Raw genomic sequence first — 26,644 nt, 5'->3', positions numbered from 1 at the left:
GAACCGTGGGTTATATTTCGTATTGCATCGCGTCCCGCTCTGAGCCTTACGAGATACTCCTATCTCCTGTGATACCTAATGTATCTCCCACGAACAAAAACACATGCACCCCACCTGTATGGGGCCCCGCCCCTTATGGTGGTACCGCCCATATAACCATGACCCTGGTCATGAAACACCCTTCCTCTATTTTCGTCCCAGCGTATTGGATGCGTGCACCATACGAGCTAGCGGAATGAAAAGATTAAGGAAGATTAATAATGTTGGAAGCTTACCGGAGGTTGCTGGCCCCTGGCATCTTCGACGCATGTTTTCGGCGACACGACGGGCCTGTGATGTTCCTCGTTTGATGACTGCACATCGAGGTTCAGCTGTACAAGGCTGGCTGTCGGGCCAGCTTGTACTCAGGTAGGCCCTGTGTCTTCAGGCATGGGTATTAGTGTTAGTAATGCTGGTTTGTGTTGTTAACACAACCTTGTTGTGTGTTGGCGCCAGGGGCAAGATGGTTTGGTGAACGTTCTCTGCAGGGAACGGTTTCCAAGCTGTCTTGGGCGTGCTGCTAAAACATCTAAAGCTATGCTAACATGCTATCGCTACTGCCGCATGCTATCACTACTGCTAATTGCTATGCTGTTTTAATGTCTCCGCCGTGAGATGTTGTCACTCTCCCGCCTCTTGCCCGGTTCATCAATGAAGGTCAGTCGGTAGCTGTTGTGGGGTTTTGAGTTCTATTTACCTTTTTCGGGTAAATGGGTTGACAACGGGGTAGGTCGTGGCTAGGTTCTAGCCAGGTATTACCTTGTGTTCCGGCGGGGTTTGTTGAACGGTGTTCCCATCTGGGTTGGCGTCGGGTAGTGGGGCTATGGGTCCAGCCGACATGGTAAACATGTTGCGTGTCTGTGCACAGGCAATTGTTGTCTTGGGTTCCACATTGCCTGGCGTTAGGCTGCAGTAGTATAAGGGCAGGGCCGCTTGGGAGAAATGTGAGGCCCTGTGCGTTTTTGGACGCGAGGGCCCCCATCTCCTGGGGCGGCCCTGTGTAGGGGGCTATTGTTTCATTTTGTCACTCTGCTATGAGAAGGTCTGTCTTGCTACAGCTTTCTCTCCTCTCAAACCATTCATACTGACGGTCAATCGGTATACTGGGGGAGTAGTGCGGGGGGGGGGGCTTTGTTTACCTTTTTTGGTAAATGGGCTAAACTAGGGCTGGTGTTCTGTTGTGAATATTTTGAATGAAGACGGGTCTGGTCCGTCTCCCCTTAAACTTTGTGTGTATGGGTTTGCTCATTCTACAGTTTTTGTGGTTTAGCTCTTTTATTCATTTAACCTTTTCATGGTCCACACCACAGTGGAGGGTGCTGTTTGCAATCACCACTGGTGCTCCATGTTAACGTCAGTCCTTTGTTTTTGATATATTGAAACAATGCCCCGCCCGGCCGACACCATGGGTCGGCCTGGCGAGTGGCTGGTGGGCTGTTAAGGCTTGTACCGCCACGGTATGGAATTGGCAACGATTAGAACTGTGTTCGAATTGGTGTTTTTTCTATTAAAGAAATGGTGTCTGGTGGAGGGGCCTTGAGGGCCGGCCGACGTCGACACATCGCGCGAGGTTGTTGACGTTATTAGCTTTGACCCAGCCGCAAGCTATAACCGCTCAGGGTTCCCCTCTCCGCAGGGGATTTTGGTCTTCTGCTGGAGCGCGGGCGGTATTGTCCTAGGCCCTACACCGCCTCACACCGCGCAGCCAGAAGAAGAGAGAGCACGGCCTCGTCAGCGGCGATGACGGGGCCCTCGACAGGCGGCCATGTTTCCCCCGCCAGTGGTGCCCTGGTTGGAGAATCGACAGGGTATCGCGAGGCCGACAGTCTTGGCGGCCGAGGGATCGGCCATTTTGGGTGATTTCGGTGTTGGTAAACCACTCCGTCGTCATTTTGCCGCGAGCAGCCCGCTCCCCGCTCAGTCCGCTTTCTGTTACCCTCAGAAGCGGGGCTCTAGGTGTGTTCCTTTGGCTGCGGGCCGCGAACCTTCTTGAAGCGTATGCGGCCCCATTCTTCGCTTCTCATGGAGACAGGGGCTGACACCCAGTTGATGGCTGAGCCTGGGTCTGTCCGTGAGAATGTTGTGCTGTCAAGCGGCTCCCACACCTTGAACTGTGTTGGTTGAGCCTGGTGTTACGTCTGTCAACTTAAGTGTTGTCAGCAGGGGGGCTCGAAACCTTTTGAGGCACACAGTGCGGGCTTCCCCGGCCTCGCCTTCGCCAGGCCAGGTATCATGTTGGTGCTCCCACTCCTGGAATATTGGCAAGTGGTCGCAGCTCACATGGTTTGGGGTGGTAGTGATATCACTGCAGGGCTACGGTGTGTAGGAACCCATGGGGGCCTTACACCTTGCATGTCCGGCTGCAGAACAACTCCTTCAGCATGTTCTGGAGGGGTGTTCAGTGGGGGGGCTTTTTTGATCGGAAGCCCCCCGTATCAGACAGGCCCTTTTTCTGTCGGGGTTCCCCCTTGGGTGCGATTGCCTCGTGGGTGGTGTCAGGGTCAGGTGTTCCGACACGGAACGCGCTCCTCGCACGATTCCAGGGTTGTCTTCGCATAGCGGGGGGGACCGGGCCAACTATCTACAGTTCCTGGCGGACCTGCGCCACGTGACGGCGGGTGCGTTGGGAGTGTCGTCACATATGACTACGGCAGTACCATATGTCGAGGTAGATGGAGAGAATGGTGAGGCGGGGACTTGTGTTTACACAACCCCACCCGTTTTCAGGTTTGGTACAGACCCTGTTGTCGGGGTCTCCAGCAGGGACAGCTCTGGTCGACGAGATCCAATCTCTGTGGACGAAGCAAGCCATCGTCGTGGCGTTCTCCTCCCGGTGTTCTCTGCCCGAGAAGTCGGGAGGGAGGGGTGTAAGACCCAGGCTGGACCTGTCCCATGGGAAGGTTCAGCATTTTTTGGATCGTCTCCTACCTGTTGAACACTGTCAGGTGGGGGTCTGGTTCTCCTCCATAGACCTGTAGGATGCGTATGCGCATCCCCGATCTTCCATCCTAGGGCTTACCTACGCTTCCTTTGCAGGGTTAGCATATGAGTACCAGAGGCTGCCGTTCGGTTTTCTCTGGCTCCCCGCATCTTCACCAAGTGCGTGGAGGCCGCACTGGGGCCTCTGCGTCATCCGGGGTTACGGAGTGTTCTGCCCTGATGACGTTCTGGTCCTTCGCGGTCAAGGTGGATCGTCAGGTCTCGTACCAGGCAGGTCTCTACCAGCCTGGGGTTGCTGTAGACTGGATGTAGAGTATTCCTCTTCCCAGTCAACGGTTGGAGGGCTATGGGCATCCATCTCAGAGCGTGTTGTCAACACGCTCGGGAGGTTCCGTCCTAGGACGGTTACGGCGCTGTCTCACGTCGCGTTTTCACCGACGCCTCCCTCGCTGGTGATGCGTCGGGCCAACGCAGTAGGGGGCAGCTGGCAAACCATGCTGCCCGGTCTGCGCTACGTTCAATGTGTTGGTGTTGAAAGCGGTCCTTCTGGTCCACAAATGGTGTTGATCAGGACGGACGATACGACGTCAGTGTCGTGTATCGACAGACAGGGAGGAGTACGCTCCCCCTGTCTGCACCAGGCGGCGGGCGGCTGGCTATGGGCGTCCTCCATCTGCGCGGCCTAAGGGCTCCCCACATCCCCGGCAGGGAGAATGTGGGTGCAGGTGTACTGTCGCGGGGCGGCCCTCATCCTGACGGGTGAGGATTGCGTCTGGACATGGCCAGGCAGGTCTGGGACCGATGCCGTGCCGCCAGGGGTTCTTCCCCATACATCTGTTAGGTCAGTTGTTGGGACGGGTACGTTGAGGGGCGCAGGTTCTTGATCCTGATGGTGTTACCATCTGGAATGCGCATGCTCCCTCCACTGTCGCGCTTACGCGGGCAGATGACGTATGTTCCAAGTGTGGTGTAAGGCGGGGGGCCAGGACTCAGTCTCCTGCCCCCTGGTTGCTGTCCTTAGTTACCTCCAGTCTCTCCTTGATGGACTGTCGGCTTCGACGGTGAGGGTATATGCAGCAGCTATATCCTCCTATCATGAGGGGTTTGAGGGGATGTCTTGTTCAGCCACCCTCTTGTGAAGCGTTTCCTGCTTGGCGCTCGACGCGTTAAGCCGGTGCAACGCTCCTTGGCTCCGGCTTGGGATCTTCAATTGGTCCTCGGTCGGTTGTCCTTGGCCCCGTTTGAGCCGCTCGAGCGGGCGCCGTTGGGACAGCTGTCCTTCAGGACCGCGTTCCTTCTGGCTGTCACTTCCGCTAAACGCGTAGGTGAGCTCTGTGCTCTCTCGGTACATCCAGAGTGCCTGTCTTTTCGGACCGATTGCGGTGTCACTCTGCGACCTAATCCTGCTTTCGTGCCTAAGAATATCCGGAGTTCCTTCCGCTCCCGGGATATTGTGGTTCAGGCGTTTCGTCCTCCTCCTCACACTGGTGAGTTAGATGCGGGCCTTCACCTGTCATGTCCAGTCCGTGCTTGGGGATTTACCTCAGCCGTACTCAGGATTTCAGGGTTACCGACCAGCTTTTTGTCTGTTACGGTGGGGCTCGTGCTGGTAAGGCACTGTTGGAGCAGCGCCTGTCCCATTGGTTGTGCGAGGGTGTTACCCTCTGCTACACGCTGGCTGGGCAGGATCCTCCTGGGGGCGTCAGGGCGCACTCCACTCGTGGGGTGGCTGCCTCTGCCGCTCTCCTGGGTGGGGCCTCGGTGGAGGCCATCTGTGCTGCAGCTTCATGGTCCTCCCCGGGCTCCTTTGTAAGGTTTTTCCTCTTGGACATGACCGGGGGTTCTGTCTCCCAGGCGGTTCTGGGGTCTGTGGCCTTTCCTGCTTCCCGTCCTTTGGTCGGGTAGCAGGAGTGTATGGGTATGGGCCGCAGTGTGTTGAGTCACACGTGGTTCCGCCTGTACGGTGTGTTCAAGGGGTTCTGGCTCCCTCTTGTTCGCATTCAGGTGGAGTTGACTGCGCCCCCCCTTCGTTAGGAAGGATGGGGTGACAGGGCTCCCCGCACCCCTTGATGTGGGCTTACGGGTCCTCAGGGGGTACATCTGTCGGGTCTCGCGCCCGCTCTTCCCCATTATCTCGTAAGGCTCAGAGCGGGACGCGATGCAATACGAAATATAACGATAGGTTATGTAGATAACCTAGTTATATTAGTATTGGCTAAGCGTCCCGCTCTGCGCGCCCTGAGTTCCCTCTTGAGGGATCTTTTCCTGGGACGGGTTTTGGCGAGGAAGGGTGTTTCATGACCAGGGTCATGGTTATATGGGCGGTACCACCATAAGGGGCGGGGCCCCATACAGGTGGGGTGCATGTGTTTTTGTTCGTGGGAGATACATTAGGTATCACAGGAGATAGGAGTATCTCGTAAGGCTCAGAGCGGGACGCTTAGCCAATACTAATATAACTAGGTTATCTACATAACCTATCGTTTTGTGAACGTCCCACCCCTAGTAGGTGCATTGTGGCGCATTGTCAATTTATTAGTTAATGACAAGCGGCCACTATAGCTTCTCCAACTAACGTTATTTATTAAAATTGTTCCTGTTAAGGCGGTCGGGTGGCGTAGCGGAGATTGCGCTCGTCACCAATGCAAGAGGCTGCGGTCTCGACTCCCGGAGTCAGCATTGCCCTTGTACCGACCAGTAGGGGGAACATGCGCACAACGACCAGGTTGGGGAGGGGGGGAATTGGCATAACGACTAAATTGGGATGGGGAGAAAAAAGAGAAAAAATCGGGTAATAATAATTAACATAAGTAGCATGGTAATAATACGTAGGTTATTGATCAATGAATGTATTGATACATTAATTTATATTACAAATGATACACCAGTAGAAGTCATGTTATTTGCTCATTGTCCTTGCTGTGTCGCCTGCCGTCTCCTCAAAAAATAGGATTGAGGCGATATTTAGCCAGGCGACATAAGTTGCTGCGCGATCGTCGCTCGAAAATCTGTCTCATTCATAACAATGGACGCAATACAATTCTGTCGGTCGCCTTGCTTAAAAAATCGGTCGCCTGGCAAAAATCGCCCGCCGTGTGCATTGGACTTTAGTGTTACAGATTCCCCCGTTCAAAACTACCACAGTGATCCTTCTCATGTTACAGTCGCTGGTCTCTGGATGTGATGGAGGAGTGCACTCACTGCATATTGAATGCACAGTGCAGAGTTGCAATTCAACTGAATTTACATGTAATGGGGATGTTTTAACTAAACCATGCCACAGACCTAGTATTTTAGTATAGTATAAACAAAAAAGATGTCACATGCAAAAATCGATAAGTGGTCTCAGCCTTAGCCGATATTAGTCTTTTTAGTGATATATTGTTATTATAGATCCACATGTTTGTTCTATTAGAACATGCCTTGACATGTTGATACACTGTATCTGACATGTTTTGAGGTTGACGCGATTAACAATAACTAATTTAGCTCCAATGAAAAAATGCTTCTAAATAAAAAGAATGAGGGATATTTACAAGGAAATATCTATATTCATACAGTCAGTTATTGGAAATTGTAAGCAGCTACGAGGAGAATCTTCAACAAAATATACCATTGTCATATTGGTTGTGATACCTTCGTATATATATAAAGCAAATACATGAGACCATTGCTGAAACAATTGGCAACAGACTAATTCTCATAAGACCACAAACATAGATTCTGGAATGGTTTTGCCTTGTAGTAAATACGTTTTGAGAATGAAGATAAATATTGGGCCTCATTCACCAATACTCTTATATATTTTTTTATATGTTTTCTTAGCTGTCTGTTAAGATAAAAAATAAGAAAAGCCACCGCCGCATTCATCAACCCATTCTTAACGTCCAAATCCGTTCTTACCCAGGTGTGTTGAATGATTAATCACACTCATTCTAAACTGAAATGCACGTTCTCGCTAAAGTAATTTGCATACAGAGCTCATTATAGCCGTGTGCACAACATGGTCTGCATTGCATGAGCGGATCCCTGGAGTGCTTTGCGACGGATCAAAATTTGATCAGATTCAAATGTATTGTCATCATACAGCACCTATAGCTATATAGTGGAATAGACTGTATTAATATTCCATATTTATACCATCTAGTTGCACGCTCCTGGCACCTGCCACAGCGCACACACACACACACTGTATACGTGCCAAATTAATCGTTCCAGCAAAGTAGGCGTTGTCAATACTGAACAACGCTTGTCAAGAGCCAATCGCGCAGTAGGTTGGGAAATACGTCATCTATCTCTTTGAAAGGTCCCTGTGGCTAAAACCCTGAGTGCGCTCTGAATGTGTAGGTGTGGAGGCACAGGGTTTGACCGGTCCATACTTGTGTCTGAGTTAAGGCAAAAGGACCACCCTTGGCAATCTGAAACGGGTTAAGCAGCCACTCATCTGGCAGTGCGCATAGATTCACATTCTCTCTCTCTCTCTCTCTCTCTCTCTCTCTCTCTCTCTCTCTCTCTCTCTCTCTCTCTCACTCTCACTCTCACTCTCACTCTTTCTCTCTCTGTTTCTCTCTCTCTCTTTCTTTCTCTCTCTTTCTCTCTCTTTCTCTCTCTTTCTCTCTCTCTCTTTCTCTCTCTTTCTCTGTCTCTCTCTCATTCACTCTCCCTCTCTCTCTCTGTCTCTCTCTCTCTCTGTCTCTCTCTCTCTCTGTCTCTCTCTCTCTCTTTCTCTCTTTCTCTCTCTTTCTCTCTCTCTCTCTCTCTTTCTCTCTCTTTCTCTCTCTTTCTCTCTCTTTCTCTGTCTCTCTCTCATTCACTCTCCCTCTCTCTCTCTGTCTCTCTCTCTCTCTCTCTGTCTCTCTCTCTCTCTCTCTGTCTCTGTCTCTCTCTCTCTCTCTCTTTCTGTTTCTCTTTCTCTCTCTCTCTCTCTCTCTCTCTCAAACCATTCTGAGAACGGAACGCAGTGCACGCGACGCTGGTCAAAGTCAGTTGTTTATTTATTTATACTGTTCGCATACGAGGAGGTCCACAAATGTTCTTAATAACAATCTAGTGGTCCGCATAAACAAGAAGTTTGGGAACCACTGATATAGACAATCTCCAAATATGTGTACGGCCTGGGCGGCCAGAGCATCTAACTGTTCTAACGGCAATATATAATCCATTTCAGACAGAACGCAGAAGTTATAATAATAATTATTGAAAAGTTCTGGATTTTTTTAAGTCGTATTTGGGGGCAATTGACCAATGGTTTGCTTTTTATTTCTTCTCATCTGGGTAAGAGTTTCTTATCTGGGTAAGAGTGCTCTCGACCACTCTTAGAATTTGGTCTTGCCTGAGAGAAAAGCAACAATAAGAAAACATTACTGAATCCCGGGTAAGAACAAAATAAGAAAAAATGGAACAAAATAAGAGGAAATCTGTTCTTATATCACTTTGTGAATGAGGCCTGTTGTTCTTAACTTATTCTGTCCTCCTCCCCCTCTCCCCTCCTCCTCCTCCCCCCTCTCAGTCTCTGTCCCCTCAGGAGCGTGCAGTCTATAAAGAGTTCTCCACCACTGTGAGTACCCCCTTTGTCGTGTTGCAGTGAAAGGGTTAACCTTCTGTAGTGTGGTAGTGAAGGGGTTAACCTTCTGTATTGTCGCAGTGAAGGGGTTAACCATTTGGTAGTGTGGTAGTGAAAGGGTTAATGTTGCCATGGTAGTTATTAATTGGGCAGTCAGTACAGGAAGTCTGCGACAGAGACTAGAACTGTGATTATCTTCACACTAGAAGGGGTCCCAGTAAGTAGTATGCATGTAGGTGCCTGAAGAGAATATTGCCCCAAATTCCATCAAAGGAAAATGTGCTCGAACGTTTCTGAGAAAGAGGTTGAATCTTCGCTCCCTTCTCCCAGTTCCCCTCGAGGTCCAGTGGTTAACCCTTTCACTGCCACATGACAGAAGGTTAACCCTTTACTATCACACAACCGACGGCGATGCTCCATCATTGTCACAGTGAAAGGGTTAACCGGCTGTCGTGTGGCAGTGAAATGGTTAATGCTAGTGATTGTTTGCGTGACGAGTGTTACTTTACCAACCATCGAATGGAACAAGCTAACAGCTAGAAGCACTGTGCAGGGTTCGCACAGGGTCCTTGAAGTGCTTAAAGTGCTTGATTTTTTACATTAAAAAGTCAAGGCCTGAAAACGGCAAATCTTTTAACAAGGTGCTTAAAAAGTCCTTCAAATCAACCATTCGCATTGAAAGTTTTGTTCATCCAATGATAAAATTGTTCTGAATCAATAATTTTTCCATTTAAAGTGTAACTAATTGTCGGAAATTGGTTTTCCCCTCCCCTCTCTCCTCCACATCAGATTTTTTTTTCAATAAAAAAAGGCATTTAAAAGAAAAATGGTGCTTGGAAAAGTACTTGAAAGTCCTTTAATTTCATTTTGCAATGTCTGTGGGATCCCTGCTAGAAGCTTCCACTGCCCTGCTGATATATCTGAGCCTGAACTACGTCTGTGTGCTGCTCCCCTCTCTCCTCCACCTCCTCGTCCCCACCTCCCCTCTCTCCTCCACCTCCTCTCCCCACCTCCCCTCTCTCCTCCACCTCCTCTCCCCACCTCCCCTCTCTCCTCCACCTCCTCTCCCCTCTCTCCTCCACCTCCCCTCTCTCCTCCCCTCTCTCCTCCACCTCCCCTCTCTCCTCCACCTCCTCTCTCTCCTCCCCTCTCTCCTCCACCTCCCCTCTCTCCTCCACCTCCTCTCTCTCCTCCCCTCTCTCCTCCACCTCCCCTCTCTCCTCCACCTTCTCTCCACCTCCTCTCTCTCCTCCACCTCCTCTCCCCACCTCCCCTCTCTCCTCCCCTCTCTCCTCCACCTCCCCTCTCTCCTCCACCTCCCCTCTTTCCTCCTCTCCTCCACCTCCCCTCTTTCCTCCTCCTCTCCTCCACCTCCCCTCTCTCCGCCACCTCCCCTCTCCTCCACCTCCACTCTCTCCTCCACCTCCCCTCTCCTCCACCTCCTCTCTCCTCCACCTCCTCTCTCTCCTCCACTTCCTCTCTCCTCCACCTCCCCTCTCTCCTCCACCTCCCCTCTTTCCTCCTCCTCTCCTCCACCTCCCCTCTCTCCTCCCCTCTCCTCCACCTCTCCGCCACCTCCCCTCCACTCTCTCCTCCACCTCCCCTCTCTCCTCCACCTCCTCTCTCCTCCTCCTCCCCTCTCTCCTCCTCCTCCCCTCTCTCCTCCACCTCCTCTCCTCCACCTCCCCTCTCTCCACCTCCCTCTCTCCACCTCTCCTCCCCCCCCTCCTCCACCTACTCTCTCCTCCACCTCCTCTCTCCTCCACCTCCCCTCTCTCCTCCACCTCCCCTCTCTCCTCCACCTCCTCTCTCCTCCTCCTCCCCTCTCTCCTCCACCTCCTCTCCTCCACCTCCCCTCTCTCCACCTCCCCTCTCTCCACCTCCCCTCTCTCCTCCACCTCCTCTCTCCTCCTCCTCCCCTCTCTCCTCCACCTCCTCTCCTCCACCTCCCCTCTCTCCACCTCCCCTCTCTCCACCTCCCCTCTCTCCACCTCCCCTCTCTCCACCTCTCCTCCCCCCTCTCCTCCACCTACTCTCTCCTCCACCTCCCCTCCTCTCCTCTCTCCTCCACCTCCCCTCTCTCCTCCACCTCCTCTCTCTCCACCTCTCTCCTCCACCTCCTCTCCTCCACCTCTCCTCCTCCCCTCTGTCCTCCACCTCCCCTCTCTCCTCCACCTCCTCTCTCTCCTCCCCTCTCTCCTCCACCTCCCCCTCTCTCCTCCACCTCCTCTCTCTCCTCCCCTCTCTCCTCCACCTCCCCTCTCTCCTCCACCTCCTCTCCCCACCCCCTCTCCTCCCCTCTCTCCTCCACCTCCCCTCTCTCCTCCACCTCCCCTCTTTCCTCCTCTCCTCCACCTCCCCTCTTTCCTCCTCTCCTCCACCTCCCCTCTCTCCTCCACCTCTCCGCCACCTCCCCTCTCCTCCACCTCCACTCTCTCCTCCACCTCCTCTCTCCTCCACCTCCTCTCTCTCCTCCACTTCCTCTCTCCTCCACCTCCCCTCTCTCCTCCACCTCCCCTCTTTCCTCCTCCTCTCCTCCACCTCCCCTCTCTCCTCCCCTCTCCTCCACCTCTCCGCCACCTCCCCTCCACTCTCTCCTCCACCTCCCCTCTCCTCCACCTCCTCTCTCCTCCACCTCCCCTCTCTCCTCCTCCCCTCTCCCCTCCACCTCCTCTCCTCCACCTCCCCTCTCTCCACCTCCCCTCTCTCCACCTCTCCTCCCCCCTCTCCTCCACCTACTCTCTCCTCCACCTCCTCTCTCCTCCACCTCCCCTCCTCTCCTCCTCTCTCCTCCACCTCCCCTCTCCTCCACCTCCTCTCTCTCCTCCACCTCTCTCCTCCACCTCCTCTCCTCCACCTCTCCTCCTCCCCTCTGTCCTCCTCCTCCCCTCTCCTCCACCTCCTCTCTCCTCCACCTCCTCTCCTCCACCTCCCCTCTCTCCTCCACCTCCCCTCTCTCCTCCACCTCTCCTCCTCCCCTCTCTCCTCCACCTCCCCTCTCTCCTCCACCTCCTCTCCTCCACCTCCTCTCCACCTACCCTCTCTCCTCCACCTCCTCTCTCCTCCACCTCCCCTCTCTCCTCCACCTCCTCTCTCCTCCACCTCTCCTCCACCTCCTCTCTCCTCCACCTCTCCTCCTCCCCTCTCTCCTCCACCTCCCCTCTCTCCTCCACCTCCTCTCCTCCACCTCCTCTCTCCTCCACATCCTCTCCTCCACCTCCTCTCTCCTCCATCTCTCCTCTACCTCCTCTCTCTCCTCCACCTCCCCTCTCTCCTCCACCTCCCGTCTCCTCCACCTCCTCTCCTCCACCTCCCCTCTCCTCCACCTCCTCTCTCCTCCACCTCCCCTCTCCTCCACCTCTCTCTCCTCCACCTCCTCTCTCCTCCACCTCCCGTCTCTCCTCCACCTCCTCTCTCTGCTCCACCTCCTCTCCTCCACCTCCTCTCCTCCCCTCTCTCCTCCCCTCTCTCCTCCACCTCCTCTCTCTCCTCCACCTCCCCTCTCTCCTCCACCTCCTCTCCTCCACCTGCTCTCTCCTCCACCTCATCTCTCCTCTCCTCCCCTCTCTTTTCCACCTCTCCTCCGACTCCTCTCCTCCACCTCCCCCCTCTCCTCCCCTCTCCTCCGTCTCTCCTCCACCTCCTCTCCTTCCCTCTCTCCTCCACCTCCTCTCCTCCTCCTCCACCTCCCCTCTCTCCTCCACCTCCTCTCTCCTCCACCTCCTCTCTCCACCTCCTTTCTCCTCCACCTCCTCTACCTCCCCCCTTTCCTCCACCTCCTCTCCTCCACCTCCTCTCTCCTCCACCTCCTCTCCTCCACCTCCCCTCTCTCCACCTCCCCTCCTCCACCTCCTCTCCTCCACCTCCTCTCTCCTCCACCTCCTCTCTCCTCCACATCATCTCTCTTCCACCTCCTCTCCTCCACCCCTCCTTCCTCCCCCTCTCTCCTCCACCTCCTCTCTCCTCCACCTCCTCTCTCCTCCACCTCCCCTCTCCTCCACCTCCTCTCTCCACCTCTCCTCCTCCCCTCTCTCCACCTCCTCTCCTCCACCTGCTCTCTCCCTCCCCCCTCCTCCACCTCTTCTCTCTCCTCCACCTCCCCTCTCTCCTCCACCTCCTCTCTCCTCCACCTCCTCTCTCCTCCCCTCTCTCCTCCACCTCCTCTCTCCTCCACATCCTCTCCTCCTCCTCCACCTCTCTCCTCCACCTCCTCTCTCCTCTCTCCTCCACCTCCTCTCTCCTCCACCTCCCCTCTCTCCTCCACCTCCTCTCTCTCCTCCCCTCTCTCCTCCACCTCCCCTCTCTCCTCCACCTTCTCTCCACCTCCTCTCTCTCCTCCACCTCCTCTCCCCACCTCCCCTCTCTCCTCCCCTCTCTCCTCCACCTCCCCTCTCTCCTCCACCTCCCCTCTTTCCTCTTCTCCTCCACCTCCCCTCTTTCCTCCTCCTCTCCTCCACCTCCCCTCTCTCCGCCACCTCCCCTCTCCTCCACCTCCACTCTCTCCTCCACCTCCCCTCTCCTCCACCTCCTCTCTCCTCCACCTCCTCTCTCTCCTCCACTTCCTCTCTCCTCCACCTCCCCTCTCTCCTCCACCTCCCCTCTTTCCTCCTCCTCTCCTCCACCTCCCCTCTCTCCTCCCCTCTCCTCCACCTCTCCGCCACCTCCCCTCCACTCTCTCCTCCACCTCCCCTCTCTCCTCCACCTCCTCTCTCCTCCTCCTCCCCTCTCTCCTCCTCCTCCCCTCTCTCCTCCACCTCCTCTCCTCCACCTCCCCTCTCTCCACCTCCCCCTCTCTCCACCTCTCCTCCCCCCTCTCCTCCACCTACTCTCTCCTCCACCTCCTCTCTCCTCCACCTCCCCTCTCTCCTCCACCTCCCCTCTCTCCTCCACCTCCTCTCTCCTCCTCCTCCCCTCTCTCCTCCACCTCCTCTCCTCCACCTCCCCTCTCTCCACCTCCCCTCTCTCCACCTCCCCTCTCTCCTCCACCTCCTCTCTCCTCCTCCTCCCCTCTCTCCTCCACCTCCTCTCCTCCACCTCCCCTCTCTCCACCTCCCCTCTCTCCACCTCCCCTCTCTCCACCTCTCCTCCCCCCTCTCCTCCACCTACTCTCTCCTCCACCTCCCCTCCTCTCCTCTCTCCTCCACCTCCCCTCTCTCCTCCACCTCCTCTCTCTCCACCTCTCTCCTCCACCTCCTCTCCTCCACCTCTCCTCCTCCCCTCTGTCCTCCACCTCCCCTCTCTCCTCCACCTCCTCTCTCTCCTCCCCTCTCTCCTCCACCTCCCCTCTCTCCTCCACCTCCTCTCTCTCCTCCCCTCTCTCCTCCACCTCCCCTCTCTCCTCCACCTCCTCTCCCCACCCCCTCTCCTCCCCTCTCTCCTCCACCTCCCCTCTCTCCTCCACCTCCCCTCTTTCCTCCTCTCCTCCACCTCCCCTCTTTCCTCCTCTCCTCCACCTCCCCTCTCTCCTCCACCTCTCCGCCACCTCCCCTCTCCTCCACCTCCACTCTCTCCTCCACCTCCTCTCTCCTCCACCTCCTCTCTCTCCTCCACTTCCTCTCTCCTCCACCTCCCCTCTCTCCTCCACCTCCCCTCTTTCCTCCTCCTCTCCTCCACCTCCCCTCTCTCCTCCCCTCTCCTCCACCTCTCCGCCACCTCCCCTCCACTCTCTCCTCCACCTCCCCTCTCCTCCACCTCCTCTCTCCTCCACCTCCCCTCTCTCCTCCTCCCCTCTCCCCTCCACCTCCTCTCCTCCACCTCCCCTCTCTCCACCTCCCCTCTCTCCACCTCTCCTCCCCCCTCTCCTCCACCTACTCTCTCCTCCACCTCCTCTCTCCTCCACCTCCCCTCCTCTCCTCCTCTCTCCTCCACCTCCCCTCTCCTCCACCTCCTCTCTCTCCTCCACCTCTCTCCTCCACCTCCTCTCCTCCACCTCTCCTCCTCCCCTCTGTCCTCCTCCTCCCCTCTCCTCCACCTCCTCTCTCCTCCACCTCCTCTCCTCCACCTCCCCTCTCTCCTCCACCTCCCCTCTCTCCTCCACCTCTCCTCCTCCCCTCTCTCCTCCACCTCCCCTCTCTCCTCCACCTCCTCTCCTCCACCTCCTCTCCACCTACCCTCTCTCCTCCACCTCCTCTCTCCTCCACCTCCCCTCTCTCCTCCACCTCCTCTCTCCTCCACCTCTCCTCCACCTCCTCTCTCCTCCACCTCTCCTCCTCCCCTCTCTCCTCCACCTCCCCTCTCTCCTCCACCTCCTCTCCTCCACCTCCTCTCTCCTCCACATCCTCTCCTCCACCTCCTCTCTCCTCCATCTCTCCTCTACCTCCTCTCTCTCCTCCACCTCCCCTCTCTCCTCCACCTCCCGTCTCCTCCACCTCCTCTCCTCCACCTCCCCTCTCCTCCACCTCCTCTCTCCTCCACCTCCCCTCTCCTCCACCTCTCTCTCCTCCACCTCCTCTCTCCTCCACCTCCCGTCTCTCCTCCACCTCCTCTCTCTGCTCCACCTCCTCTCCTCCACCTCCTCTCCTCCCCTCTCTCCTCCCCTCTCTCCTCCACCTCCTCTCTCTCCTCCACCTCCCCTCTCTCCTCCACCTCCTCTCCTCCACCTGCTCTCTCCTCCACCTCATCTCTCCTCTCCTCCCCTCTCTTTTCCACCTCTCCTCCGACTCCTCTCCTCCACCTCCCCCCTCTCCTCCCCTCTCCTCCGTCTCTCCTCCACCTCCTCTCCTTCCCTCTCTCCTCCACCTCCTCTCCTCCTCCTCCACCTCCCCTCTCTCCTCCACCTCCTCTCTCCTCCACCTCCTCTCTCCACCTCCTTTCTCCTCCACCTCCTCTACCTCCCCCCTTTCCTCCACCTCCTCTCCTCCACCTCCTCTCTCCTCCACCTCCTCTCCTCCACCTCCCCTCTCTCCACCTCCCCTCCTCCACCTCCTCTCCTCCACCTCCTCTCTCCTCCACCTCCTCTCTCCTCCACATCATCTCTCTTCCACCTCCTCTCCTCCACCCCTCCTTCCTCCCCCTCTCTCCTCCACCTCCTCTCTCCTCCACCTCCTCTCTCCTCCACCTCCCCTCTCCTCCACCTCCTCTCTCCACCTCTCCTCCTCCCCTCTCTCCTCCACCTGCTCTCTCCTCCCCCCTCCTCCACCTCTTCTCTCTCCTCCACCTCCCCTCTCTCCTCCACCTCCTCTCTCCTCCACCTCCTCTCTCCTCCCCTCTCTCCTCCACCTCCTCTCTCCTCCACATCCTCTCCTCCTCCTCCACCTCTCTCCTCCACCTCCTCTCTCCTCTCTCCTCCACCTCCTCTCTCCTCCACCTCCCCTCTCCTCCACCTCCCCTCTCCTCCACCTCCTCTCTCCTCCACCTCCCCTCCACCTCCTCCTCCACCTCCCCTCTCCTCCACCTCCTCTCTCCTCCACCTCCCCTCTCTCCTCCACCTCCCCTCTCCTCAACCTCCTCTCTCTCCACCTCCCCTCTCCTCCACCTCCTCTCCTCCACCTCCCCTCCTGTAGAAGCGGCGGAGCAGTACCAAAGCGCGGGGGCCCGGGGCGAAGGTCCGCGTCACGGCGAAGGGGAAGGCGGCAGGCGTCAGAGCTACGACACCGGGGGTGGCGGTGGGCAAGCGGGCCATGGCCTACCGAGCCAAGGTAACACTCTTTAATACTCTCATCCATATGGCGTACCGAGCCAAGGTAACACTCTTTAATACTCCCATCCATATGGCCTACCGAGCCAAGATAACACTCTTTAATACTCTCATCCATATGGCGTACCAAGCCAAGGTAACACTCTTTAATACTCTCATCCATATGGCGTACCAAGCCAAGGTAACACTCTTTAATACTCTCATCCATATGGCGTACCAAGCCAAGATAACACTCTTTAATACTCTCATCCATATGGCGTACCAAGCCAAGATAACACTCTTTAATACTCTCATCCATATGGCCTACCGAGCCAAGGTAACACTCTTTAATACTCTCATCCATATGGCGTACCAAGCCAAGATAACACTCTTTAATACTCTCATCCATATGGCGTACCAAGCCAAGGTAACACTCTTTAATACTCTCATCCATATGGCGTACCAAGCCAAGATAACACTCTTTAATACTCTCATCCATATGGCCTACCGAGCCAAGGTAACACTCTTTAATACTCCCATCCATATGGCCTACCGAGCCAAGGTAACACTCTTTAATACTCTCATCCATATGGCGTACCAAGCCAAGATAACACTCTTTAATACTCTCATCCATATGGCGTACCAAGCCAAGGTAACACTCTTTAATACTCTCATCCATATGGCCTACCGAGCCAAGGTAACACTCTTTAATACTCTCATCCATATGGCCTACAGAGCCAAGGTAACACTCTTTAATACTCTCATCCATATGGCCTACCGAGCCAAGGTAACACTCTTTAATACTCTCATCCATATGGCGTACCAAGCCAAGATAACACTCTTTAATACTCTCATCCATATGGCGTACCAAGCCAAGGTAACACTCTTTAATACTCTCATCCATATGGCGTACCAAGCCAAGATAACACTCTTTAATACTCTCATCCATATGGCCTACCGAGCCAAGGTAACACTCTTTAATACTCTCATCCATATGGCCTACAGAGCCAAGGTAACACTCTTTAATACTCTCATCCATATGGCCTACAGAGCCAAGGTAACACTCTTTAATACTCTCATCCATATGGCCTACAGAGCCAAGGTAACACTCTTTAATACTCTCATCCATATGGCGTACCGAGCCAAGGTAACACTCTTTAATACTCCCATCCATATGGCCTACAGAGCCAAGGTAACTCTTTAATACTCTCATCCATATGGCGTACCGAGCCAAGGTAACACTCTTTAATACTCCCATCCATATGGCCTACAGAGCGAAGGTAACACTCTTTAATACTCTCATCCATATGGCCTACAGAGCCAAGGTAACACTCTTTAATACACCCATCCATATGGCCTACAGAGCCAAGGTAACACTCTTTAATACTCTCATCCATATGGCCTACAGAGCCAAGGTAACACTCTTTAATACTCCCATCCATATGGCGTACCGAGCCAAGGTAACACTCTTTAACTCTTCCAGAGCTTTCTTGTATTTAGGAAATCCCTGAACATGATATTGCATTGGTTTGTGATAGATTATTAGTTACTGGGTATTTCAAAGTACCTCATATTTGGTGCCATTTTAAAGCTAACAACTAGGGCTTTCCAATGATATAAAATAAGTGTATGATTATCATCATCATTTTTATTATTATGGTTCATATGTAGTTGCACTTGAACTTGTTGAAATTAAACTTGGAAGATAAAAATGTATTAAATTACACTTTCCTTGCTTAAATCAGATTTATGTATCTTGAATGGAATGTAGACAATCTTGTTGGTAATATAGAACAGCTGACAGATTAGAAATAGCATCTATTGTTCAAAAGTTATTAATTAATTAATGAAACTAGATTTGATAAAAAAATTAATATTTTTTTTTTATTTACATATTGTGATGATAATTATAAAACGTTCATGTGTGTGTTAAAATTTTTCTTCAAACTTACCCCATTATCTTCATAGAGCCTTGTCTTCCTTCTAGAACCTCGCCCTTCTTGAGCGTTTTGTCCTGGGTAGGGGAATGACGGCGCTGTTCCTGGATCTCAGCCGGTGCTGTTAGCATGGGAGCTAGTTCCAGCATCTAGACACTGCCGTCAATTCTAAGTTGATAAAATGAGATATGTTACATATAGGAATATGACCCACTAATGAATACACTAAATACAGCAATGTGGCTTATTTGAAAACACTGCATTTGCGAAATAAATACGACAACTGTGTTGCCGTTAGCCTGCAGCTAGCGCTGAATGTTAGCCAACTCACAGGTAACTCTCCCTGGGGGGAAATTGCTAGTCGCACACGGTAGATTTCAAAACAAGATTTTTGATGGAAAATATGACCAGAATCTCTGTAAAAACATCTCACAAACACTATAGACGGTCATAAAAGTTAACGAATGCTATAAGAAGTCCAACAGATTAGTAAACACAGTACTTACATGGTCGTTTCGAAATGTACAGGCAGGCGCAGAATCCCCGGAGAAAATTCATTGTGCGACCGCTCGCTCTGGGGGAAAGTTTGGAAAACGGGAGCTGCGGTTGACGTTTTTTTTTATAGACTTCTGGTCAGAGCTGCGGATTGATACTTGCTGTGTGTGTGGGGGCCGGTGTTCGTAATATGGCCACAAAAAATGGTGTCCCTCCGCCAAAAAATGAGAAAATAGTGCTGAAAATAAAAAACAGTGCGCCATTGGACGGTACCGCGTCGGGTGCTTTAGATTAATACTCCCATCCATATGGCCTACAGAGCCAAGGTAACTCTTTAATACTCCCATCCATATGGCCTACAGAGCCAAGGTAACACTCTTTAATACACCCATCCATATGGCGTACCGAGCCAAGGTAACACTCTTTAATACTCCCATCCATATGGCCTACAGAGCCAAGGTAACTCTTTAATACTCCCATCCATATGGCCTACAGAGCCAAGGTAACACTCTTTAATACTCCCATCCATATGGCCTACAGAGCCACGGTAACACTCTTTAATACTCCCATCCATATGGCCTACAGAGCCAAGGTAACACTCTTTAATACTCCCATCCATATGGCCTACAGAGCCAAGGTAACACTCTTTAATACTCCCATCCATATGGCCTACAGAGCCAAGGTAACACTCTTTAATACTCCCATCCATATGGCCTACAGAGCCAAGGTAACACTCTTTAACACTTTGCCGCCCGACCACGAGTTAATACGGGTTTCGAATCCATGCGTTGTGGACAGAATCACGTATAAAGCTGTGGCAAGTTGTTATTGCTTTTATATCATTTTAATAACCGGGTCAAGGTCGCGGAGCGGCACTGCATATATTCCCTAGTCTGTGAATTCGAGGATGTGCAATACCGGCCAGATCCTCTTAGGGGCGCCATCGCTCCACTGCAGTATGCCCTGTGGGCGAATGGATCACTTTTTTTTCCCCCTTTCAATGGAGATTTTTAGTACCCGGATTCTGAACCAGCATCATGTACCGTGGATTACGTTTCGAATCGCAGATTTCACCATGGAATAAGGGGATTTATCATCAGCCAATGGACATATCGATCTACCAGATGCCGATCGATAACGGGGAAATGCTCTGGGGTATCCCACCGGCTTATGGTAAGATCTTTTTCACATAAATTACAGCCGGATCAGAGCTTGCTATGATACGCAACCAGCCGAGCAGCGTATGTGGCTAGTAAGGCTGAGCCCGAACGTTCAAACGTTCGTTCGTTACGCTGACATTCGGACTTTAATTAATAGGTTCGAACGTTCGGTGAAAAAAAAAATAAAGGATGCGCACGGGGTTGAGGTGATGTGAATGCGAGGCGCTCGGCTCAACCAGTATGGTCTGCCGGGCTGCAGCGGGATACTATTTCTCAACCAGAGCTCTATTTTGATTGACAGGCGATTCTGCCAATTACGTCACACCGCTTGCACCCGCCTCTGCTGTTACCACCAATCGGCAAGCCTCAACAGACTTACCGTAGCTACCGGGGAGCCGTAGTTAGCTCCCCGCCGAGGAAGTAATCGGTAACAAGGTTTCCGTAGGTGAACCTGCAGAAGGTTCATTAATGAATACCATCCTTTTTCGGCCACGGAGCGCGAGCTTCATGGCGGGAGGTGGTTGCGTTGGAAACAACAGCAGGCGCACGGTGGACAGACCCGTCCACCGTCTACCTCGGAACGGTGGTAGGGCGGACGGGCGGCAGGCGTGTTGGGAGCCCGGCCGTTCCGAGCTAGACGGTGGACGGGTCTGTTGAGCCGAGGCGTGCGCCTCTCCTCCCGGCTCCCCTCCCCGTCGACCAAGAGTGAATACCTGTTATTGAACGTGTAACACTAACTATATAACGTTCGGTTAATGCCACAAAACGAATGCATTTGTTTATCTAGCCCCTTACGTGACTGCAAGGGCTATTGTTTATCATACTTTGATTCAGTAGCTTGTTTATTTTCTTCTGAGTGCTTTGTTTAATTACATGTTTACATGAACAGCCACCACTGTAAACAACATGTTTTTCACCAATAGACTATGCAATGCCGCCCTCCGTAGGATCTATAATAATACAATAAAAAAAATATATTTTATTAAAAAATTTAAAAAAACAAACGTTCGAACGTTCGTTCGATAAACCCTGGCGAACGTTCGAACCCTAAAAACAGGGTTCGGGCTCAGCCTTAGTGGCTAGTTACACAACCACTGTTATTGGTAATCAATCATAATAAACGACGTCCCCCGCCCCCCACTCTTTAATACTCCCATCCATATGGCCTACAGAGCCACGGTAACACTCTTTAATACTCCCATCCATATGGCGTACCGAGCCAAGGTAACACTCTTTAATACTCCCATCCATATGGCGTACCGAGCCAAGGTAACACTCTGCTCTTTAATACTAACATTCTCTTTCACACACACACATATATACTAATAATAATAACTTTATTTGTATAGCACCTTTCATACAGGGGATTGCAGTTCAAAGTGCTTTACATCAGTAAGAAATAAGACTGTGTAAAATCTGTGTAAAACAAGCAGCAAGAGCAAAGCATAAAGTGGGATAAAATAATGCAGATATATTAATCAAATCATATCAGAACCATCATATGCGCCCAGCGGATAGTGGGGCATAGAAATAAAGGTACAAATAAGTAAAATAATAGCAAGGGTAAAATGAGCAGACATATAAAATCACAGTTTTTCACATTATGAGCTAACATCCCAACAGGCCACTTTGTTTATGGTTTGATTCAGTTTTAGTAAAAAGAACAAGACATGAATGATGAAATGAGCACATATAAAGTGCAGACATACTATAAAATCACAGATTTTTACAGTGCAATAAAATAGTTCTGGATTACTGTTCAGAACAGCTCAAAGTCGTCTTTACCTTCTGTTTGGTATCCACAGTTTAAAACCTGACTGTCTTCCCTTTTGTTTGATACCCACTTTAGTCCCTTAGTCGGTGTGCAGTATTCTGTTTTCATCCACTTTTTCTCCTTATTTTTCTATTTTTCTCCCATCCCAATTTTGCCTCGCCAATTCTCCCCTGTCTCGAACGTTGCTAGACTATGCCTCCCACTGGTCGGCTGCAATGTGGACCAAGCCTTGCATCACGTGTCCCCTCTGCATAAAGATTTTTCCCAACCCACTTTCAGTTCCGCGTTCGGGTTCCGCAATCTGATTGGCCACTGACGTTTCTCAGCGCCAATCGCGTTACGCCTAGTTCTGCCTCTAACAGCCTGCTAGTATACTGGTTAAGCTTGGCGACTCTTTCGAAGTCGCTCTCTTTCGAAGTTGGTTAAGGTTAGAGTTTGTCTTTAGAGCAGGGCTATAGACCACCGACAAACTCTAACCTTAACCAACTTCGAAAGAGAGCGACTTCGAAAGAGTCGCCAAGCTTAACCAGTGATCTAGGCGTAACGCGATTGGCGAGAGAAACGTCAGTGGCCAATCAGATCGCGGAACCCGAACGCGGAACTGAAAGTGGGTTGGGGAAAATCTTTACGCGTCCCCTCCGGTACACGAGGAGGCAGCTGTCGGATCTTTTCACCTGAACAGTGCGATCTCTCAGTGGCAAGGAGTAACGCGTGGGAGGCTCACTCTGCCCCCGTTACTTCCTGATTCTGCTGTACAGGCGCACCAACCGACCTGTAGGAGTCGCTGTCCACAACGTCCAATCCCCATCCACCGGCTTTCCCACCCGTAACACAGCCAATTGTGTTAGTATGAACGACCAGCCAAGCTGGTAGCAACGCCGAGAGCTGGGCTCGAACCCAGCATCTCCTGCGTTAGTGGCGAGCGCCTTGCCCACTGCGCCACTTAGCCGCCCTGGTGTGCAGTATTTTGTGTGTGTTTCTGGAGAGAAGTGACCCTGTGTATTGTTGTTGTTTTTATCGTGGACTCTTGCTCTGGAAAATATTTGTTCTGATTTGTGATTTTAATTCTGTATTTTAATGTTAATTTTATTATATCTTTTAGAAAAGCCTCAATGGACTAGTGTTGAAAACTAGCACTTGTGCTATAAACACGCAAAACAACGCATCTGGTCTGTCCACTGTGGGTGGTCCAATGTAGCTGTGGTGTCCATTTTAAATAAACGTTTTCATTAATTCATTCCAGCAGGACACGTCGGACTCTGAAGACGACAAGACGGACTCATCGGACTCTTCAGACGACGACGAGACATCTGGCTCCAGCTCCAGCGAAGACGATGACGAGGTGCCGACGTGTAGTTTGTCAGCTGACATGTAGACGTGTAGTTTGTCATCTGACGTGTAGACGTGTAGTTTGTCATCTGACGTGTAGACGTGTAGTTTGTCAGCTGACATGTAGACGTGTAGTTTGTCATCTGACGTGTAGACGTGTAGTTTGTCATCTGACGTGTAGACGTGTAGTTTGTCAGCTGACATGTAGACGTGTAGTTTGTCAGCTGGCGTGTAGACGTGTAGTTTGTCAGCTGACGTGTAGACGTGTAGTTTGTCATCAGTCTTCACCGTCTTCATCCAACGTGCCTCACAAATAATTTATCTTCGAACTAGAGCTGTGAATCTTCACTGGCCTCCCGATTAGATTCTACTGCATCGATGCAGAATCGTCCACGTCCGCATCGCGATGCATCTTAGAATCGAGAAATGTCCACACCTCTACTTCGAACACGTGTCTCACCAGTCATTTGTCTTCGAACACGTGTCTCACAAGTCATGATTCCATCCAATTATCATATGAATGTTAAGCCGACTTTTGGTATGTTGTCAATATTATACCTGAACTCAAAAAAAAGAAAAAGAAAAAGATTTTCAAGAATTCACTACTACTATAAGTTCAACTCATATTAGGCCATATTTCAGGCAAGATAAAGACGGAAGTACAATGACCAATATTGTGATGCACAAATCACTGACCGTACAACTACAGATCACTGACCATACAACTACAGATCACTGACCACACAACTACAGATCACTGACCACACAACTACAGATCACTGACCACACAACTACAGACCACTGACCATTCAACTACAGATCACTGACCGTTCAACTACAGATCACTGACCGTACAACTACAGATCACTGACCACACAACTACAGATCACTGTGGCCACACAACTACAGATCACTGACCACACAACTACAGATCACTGACCATACAACTACAGATCACTGACCATTCAACTACAGATCACTGACCATTCAACTACAGATCACTGACCATTCAACTACAGATCACTGACCATACAACTACATATCACTGACCATACAACTACAGATCACTGACCGTTCAACTACAGATCACTGGCCGTACAACTACAGATCACTGACCATACAACTACAGATCACTGACCGTTCAACTACAGATCACTGACCACACAACTACAGATCACTGACCACACAACTACAGATCACTGACCATTCAACTACAGATCACTGACCGTTCAACTACAGATCACTGACCGTACAACTACAGATCACTGACCACACAACTACAGATCACTGTGGCCACACAACTACAGATCACTGACCACACAACTACAGATCACTGACCATACAACTACAGATCACTGACCATTCAACTACAGATCACTGACCATTCAACTACAGATCACTGACCATTCAACTACAGATCACTGACCATACAACTACAGATCACTGACCACACAACTACAGATCACTGACCATACAACTACAGATCACTGACCGTTCAACTACAGATCACTGGCCGTACAACTACAGATCACTGACCATACAACTACAGATCACTGACCGTTCAACTACAGATCACTGACCACACAACTACAGATCACTGACCACACAACTACAGATCACTGACCACACAACTACAGATCACTGACCACACAACTAAGATCACTGACCACACAACTACAGATCACTGTCCATTCAACTACAGATCACTGACCATACAACTACAGATCACTGACCATACAACTACAGATCACTGTGGCCGCACAACTACAGATCACTGTCCATTCAACTACAGATCACTGACCATACAACTACAGATCACTGACCATTCAGCTACAGATCACTGACCGTACAACTACAGATCACTGACCGTACAACTACATATCACTGACCGTACAACTACATATCACTGACCATTCAGCTACAGATCACTGACCACACAACTACAGATCACTGACCACACAACTACAAAGGTGCAGCAACATGTTCGACAAAGCTGGGGAGGTTACGGTAGACTTTAAAGTTTTACTTCATACTATCTTTTAAAATAACGATTTGTGTCTTGTGACCACTCATCAAAAGCTAGCTTTTTTTTTTTTTTTTTACTCTTAGTGTATTTTGACAAACTTGTCCTACTTGTGTCCACAGAACGAGGAGGACGACGACGACCAATCAGGAGACAGCAGCTCATCCTCAGAGGACAGTAGTGACTCTGACTCTGACTAACACCCCCCCAGTAGAGGAGGGGCCGTGCAGGACACGCCTCCTCGCAGGACACGCCTCCTCGCAGGACACGCCTCCTCACAGAAGGTTCCGGCGTGGACAGCGCTCGCGTGGCGGGTCCCTTCTGCCTCTTTCTCAGCGGGACAGCGAAAGAGCGAGCTGAAGAGCCAGGGGGAGGTGAAGATTCAGGGGGAGCTGAAGAGGGAGGAGGAGGTGAAGAGGGAGGAGGAGGTGAAGAGGGAGGAGGAGGTGAAGACCCAGTTGGATGTATTCAACGGAACAAGTTCTCTATTTTACAGGGGCTTTGTTACTTGTGTGTTTAAAACGCATTCTTTTTAACAATCGCCTTTTATATAGGTGTGTTACTTCAAAACTGTTGCCGATTTTGTTGTTTTTTATCTTTGAGAAGGAAAATTTCAAACGAAAGAGAGAGTTGAGGCTTTTTAGAATTTTTTGACAATGTGGGAGTTTGTACAGAGCTGGAAGGAGGAACCGAGTGGTCCTTCGTTCTGGCTGAGTGGAAGGGGGGGGGGGGCGCCTTCCCTCCATTGAACTATCTGGATAAACCATCAATAATTAAAATGCACTTTTTCTCACGAGTTCTTCTTGCGTGATTTCAAGTATTGTGTTGTCACCAGATACTCCATTAGCTTCTCATTCACTGACTTGAATGAATGAATGAATGTAACTTTGTTTGGAAAAGCGCTATACAAATAAAATTCAATGTGCTTTACAGACATGTTAAAAACAGCAAACATCAGCAAAGGGGCAAAAATTCAATTGAAAATAAAACAAGAGAAAAAGAGACAAAAAACTTTTCAAACAGGATTTGTAGGCAGATTGATAAAACAGTTTAAGCAATCACAGCTGACCTAAACCCATAACCTTAGGAAAAACATTTAAAAAACATGTGTTTTTAAAAGTGACTTAAAAGAGGACACTGACTCTGCTAGCCTAAGATCCAAGGGCAAGGGGTTCCAGAGCATGGGTGCCCGGGCCGCAAAAGCCCGGTCCGCCCGGGTGACCAGGCTAGTTTTATAAGGAACCAGGAGGGCCTTATCCACTGATCTGATGCAGCGTTCCAGAACATGGGGTTCCAACAAGTCCACAATGTAGCTGGGGGCCAGTCCATGTAGGGCTTTAAAAGTAATCAATAACATCTTAAAATCAATTCTGTCGCTCACAGGCAGCCAGTGTAAAGCAGCCAGGATGGGTGTTTTTATATATTATTATATGGTCACGTTTCCTTGTGTTGGTGAGAAGTCGTGCCGCAGAGGGAGTTACAATAATCGAATTGCGAAGAAATCGCGGATTGCGGGCTGAGCGTGAGACGTTTGAGGCTAAGCTGCCATGTTCTGAAAGGAAGGAGTGGCTGGAATTTGGGGGGCCAAATATGATTATTTCAGATTTAGCTTCGTTCAGTTGCAGGAAATTCTGTGACATCCATTCCTTGATGTCCGAGACGAGCTAGTAGGGGTACATTTCCTGCGACACCAGGTTTTAAGGTGATATATAGCTGCGTGTCGTCAGCATAACTGGAACTGGATGCCATGGTTCCGAATAATGTTGCCA

At 51.3% G+C, this 26,644-nt stretch overlaps 1 protein-coding gene across 4 annotated transcripts in view; it reads left to right on the top strand.

Moving 5' to 3' along the window:
* ubtfl (upstream binding transcription factor, like) overlaps nucleotides 1-25,649 on the top strand; it is a 149,706-nt gene extending 124,057 nt beyond the window's left edge. For 2 of the 4 annotated variants that reach the window (XM_084311755.1, XM_084311756.1), the window contains exons 17-20: nucleotides 8,489-8,536; nucleotides 16,045-16,179; nucleotides 22,767-22,865; nucleotides 24,998-25,649. In XM_084311755.1, the coding sequence (XP_084167881.1) occupies nucleotides 8,489-8,536; nucleotides 16,045-16,179; nucleotides 22,767-22,865; nucleotides 24,998-25,075 (360 nt within the window). In that variant the 3' untranslated portion in view covers nucleotides 25,076-25,649. The remainder of the gene's footprint in view (nucleotides 1-8,488; nucleotides 8,537-16,044; nucleotides 16,180-22,766; nucleotides 22,866-24,997) is intronic. The other 2 variants (XM_084311754.1, XM_084311753.1) reach the window with 2 other exon arrangements.
* Nucleotides 25,650-26,644: the final 995 nt, after the last annotated feature.

Source organism: Notolepis coatsorum (assembly GCF_963971535.1).
Source record: "Notolepis coatsorum genome assembly, chromosome: 4".
Classification (NCBI taxonomy): domain Eukaryota; kingdom Metazoa; phylum Chordata; class Actinopteri; order Aulopiformes; family Paralepididae; genus Notolepis; species Notolepis coatsorum.
This window is presented reverse-complemented; position numbering and strand designations above follow the sequence as displayed.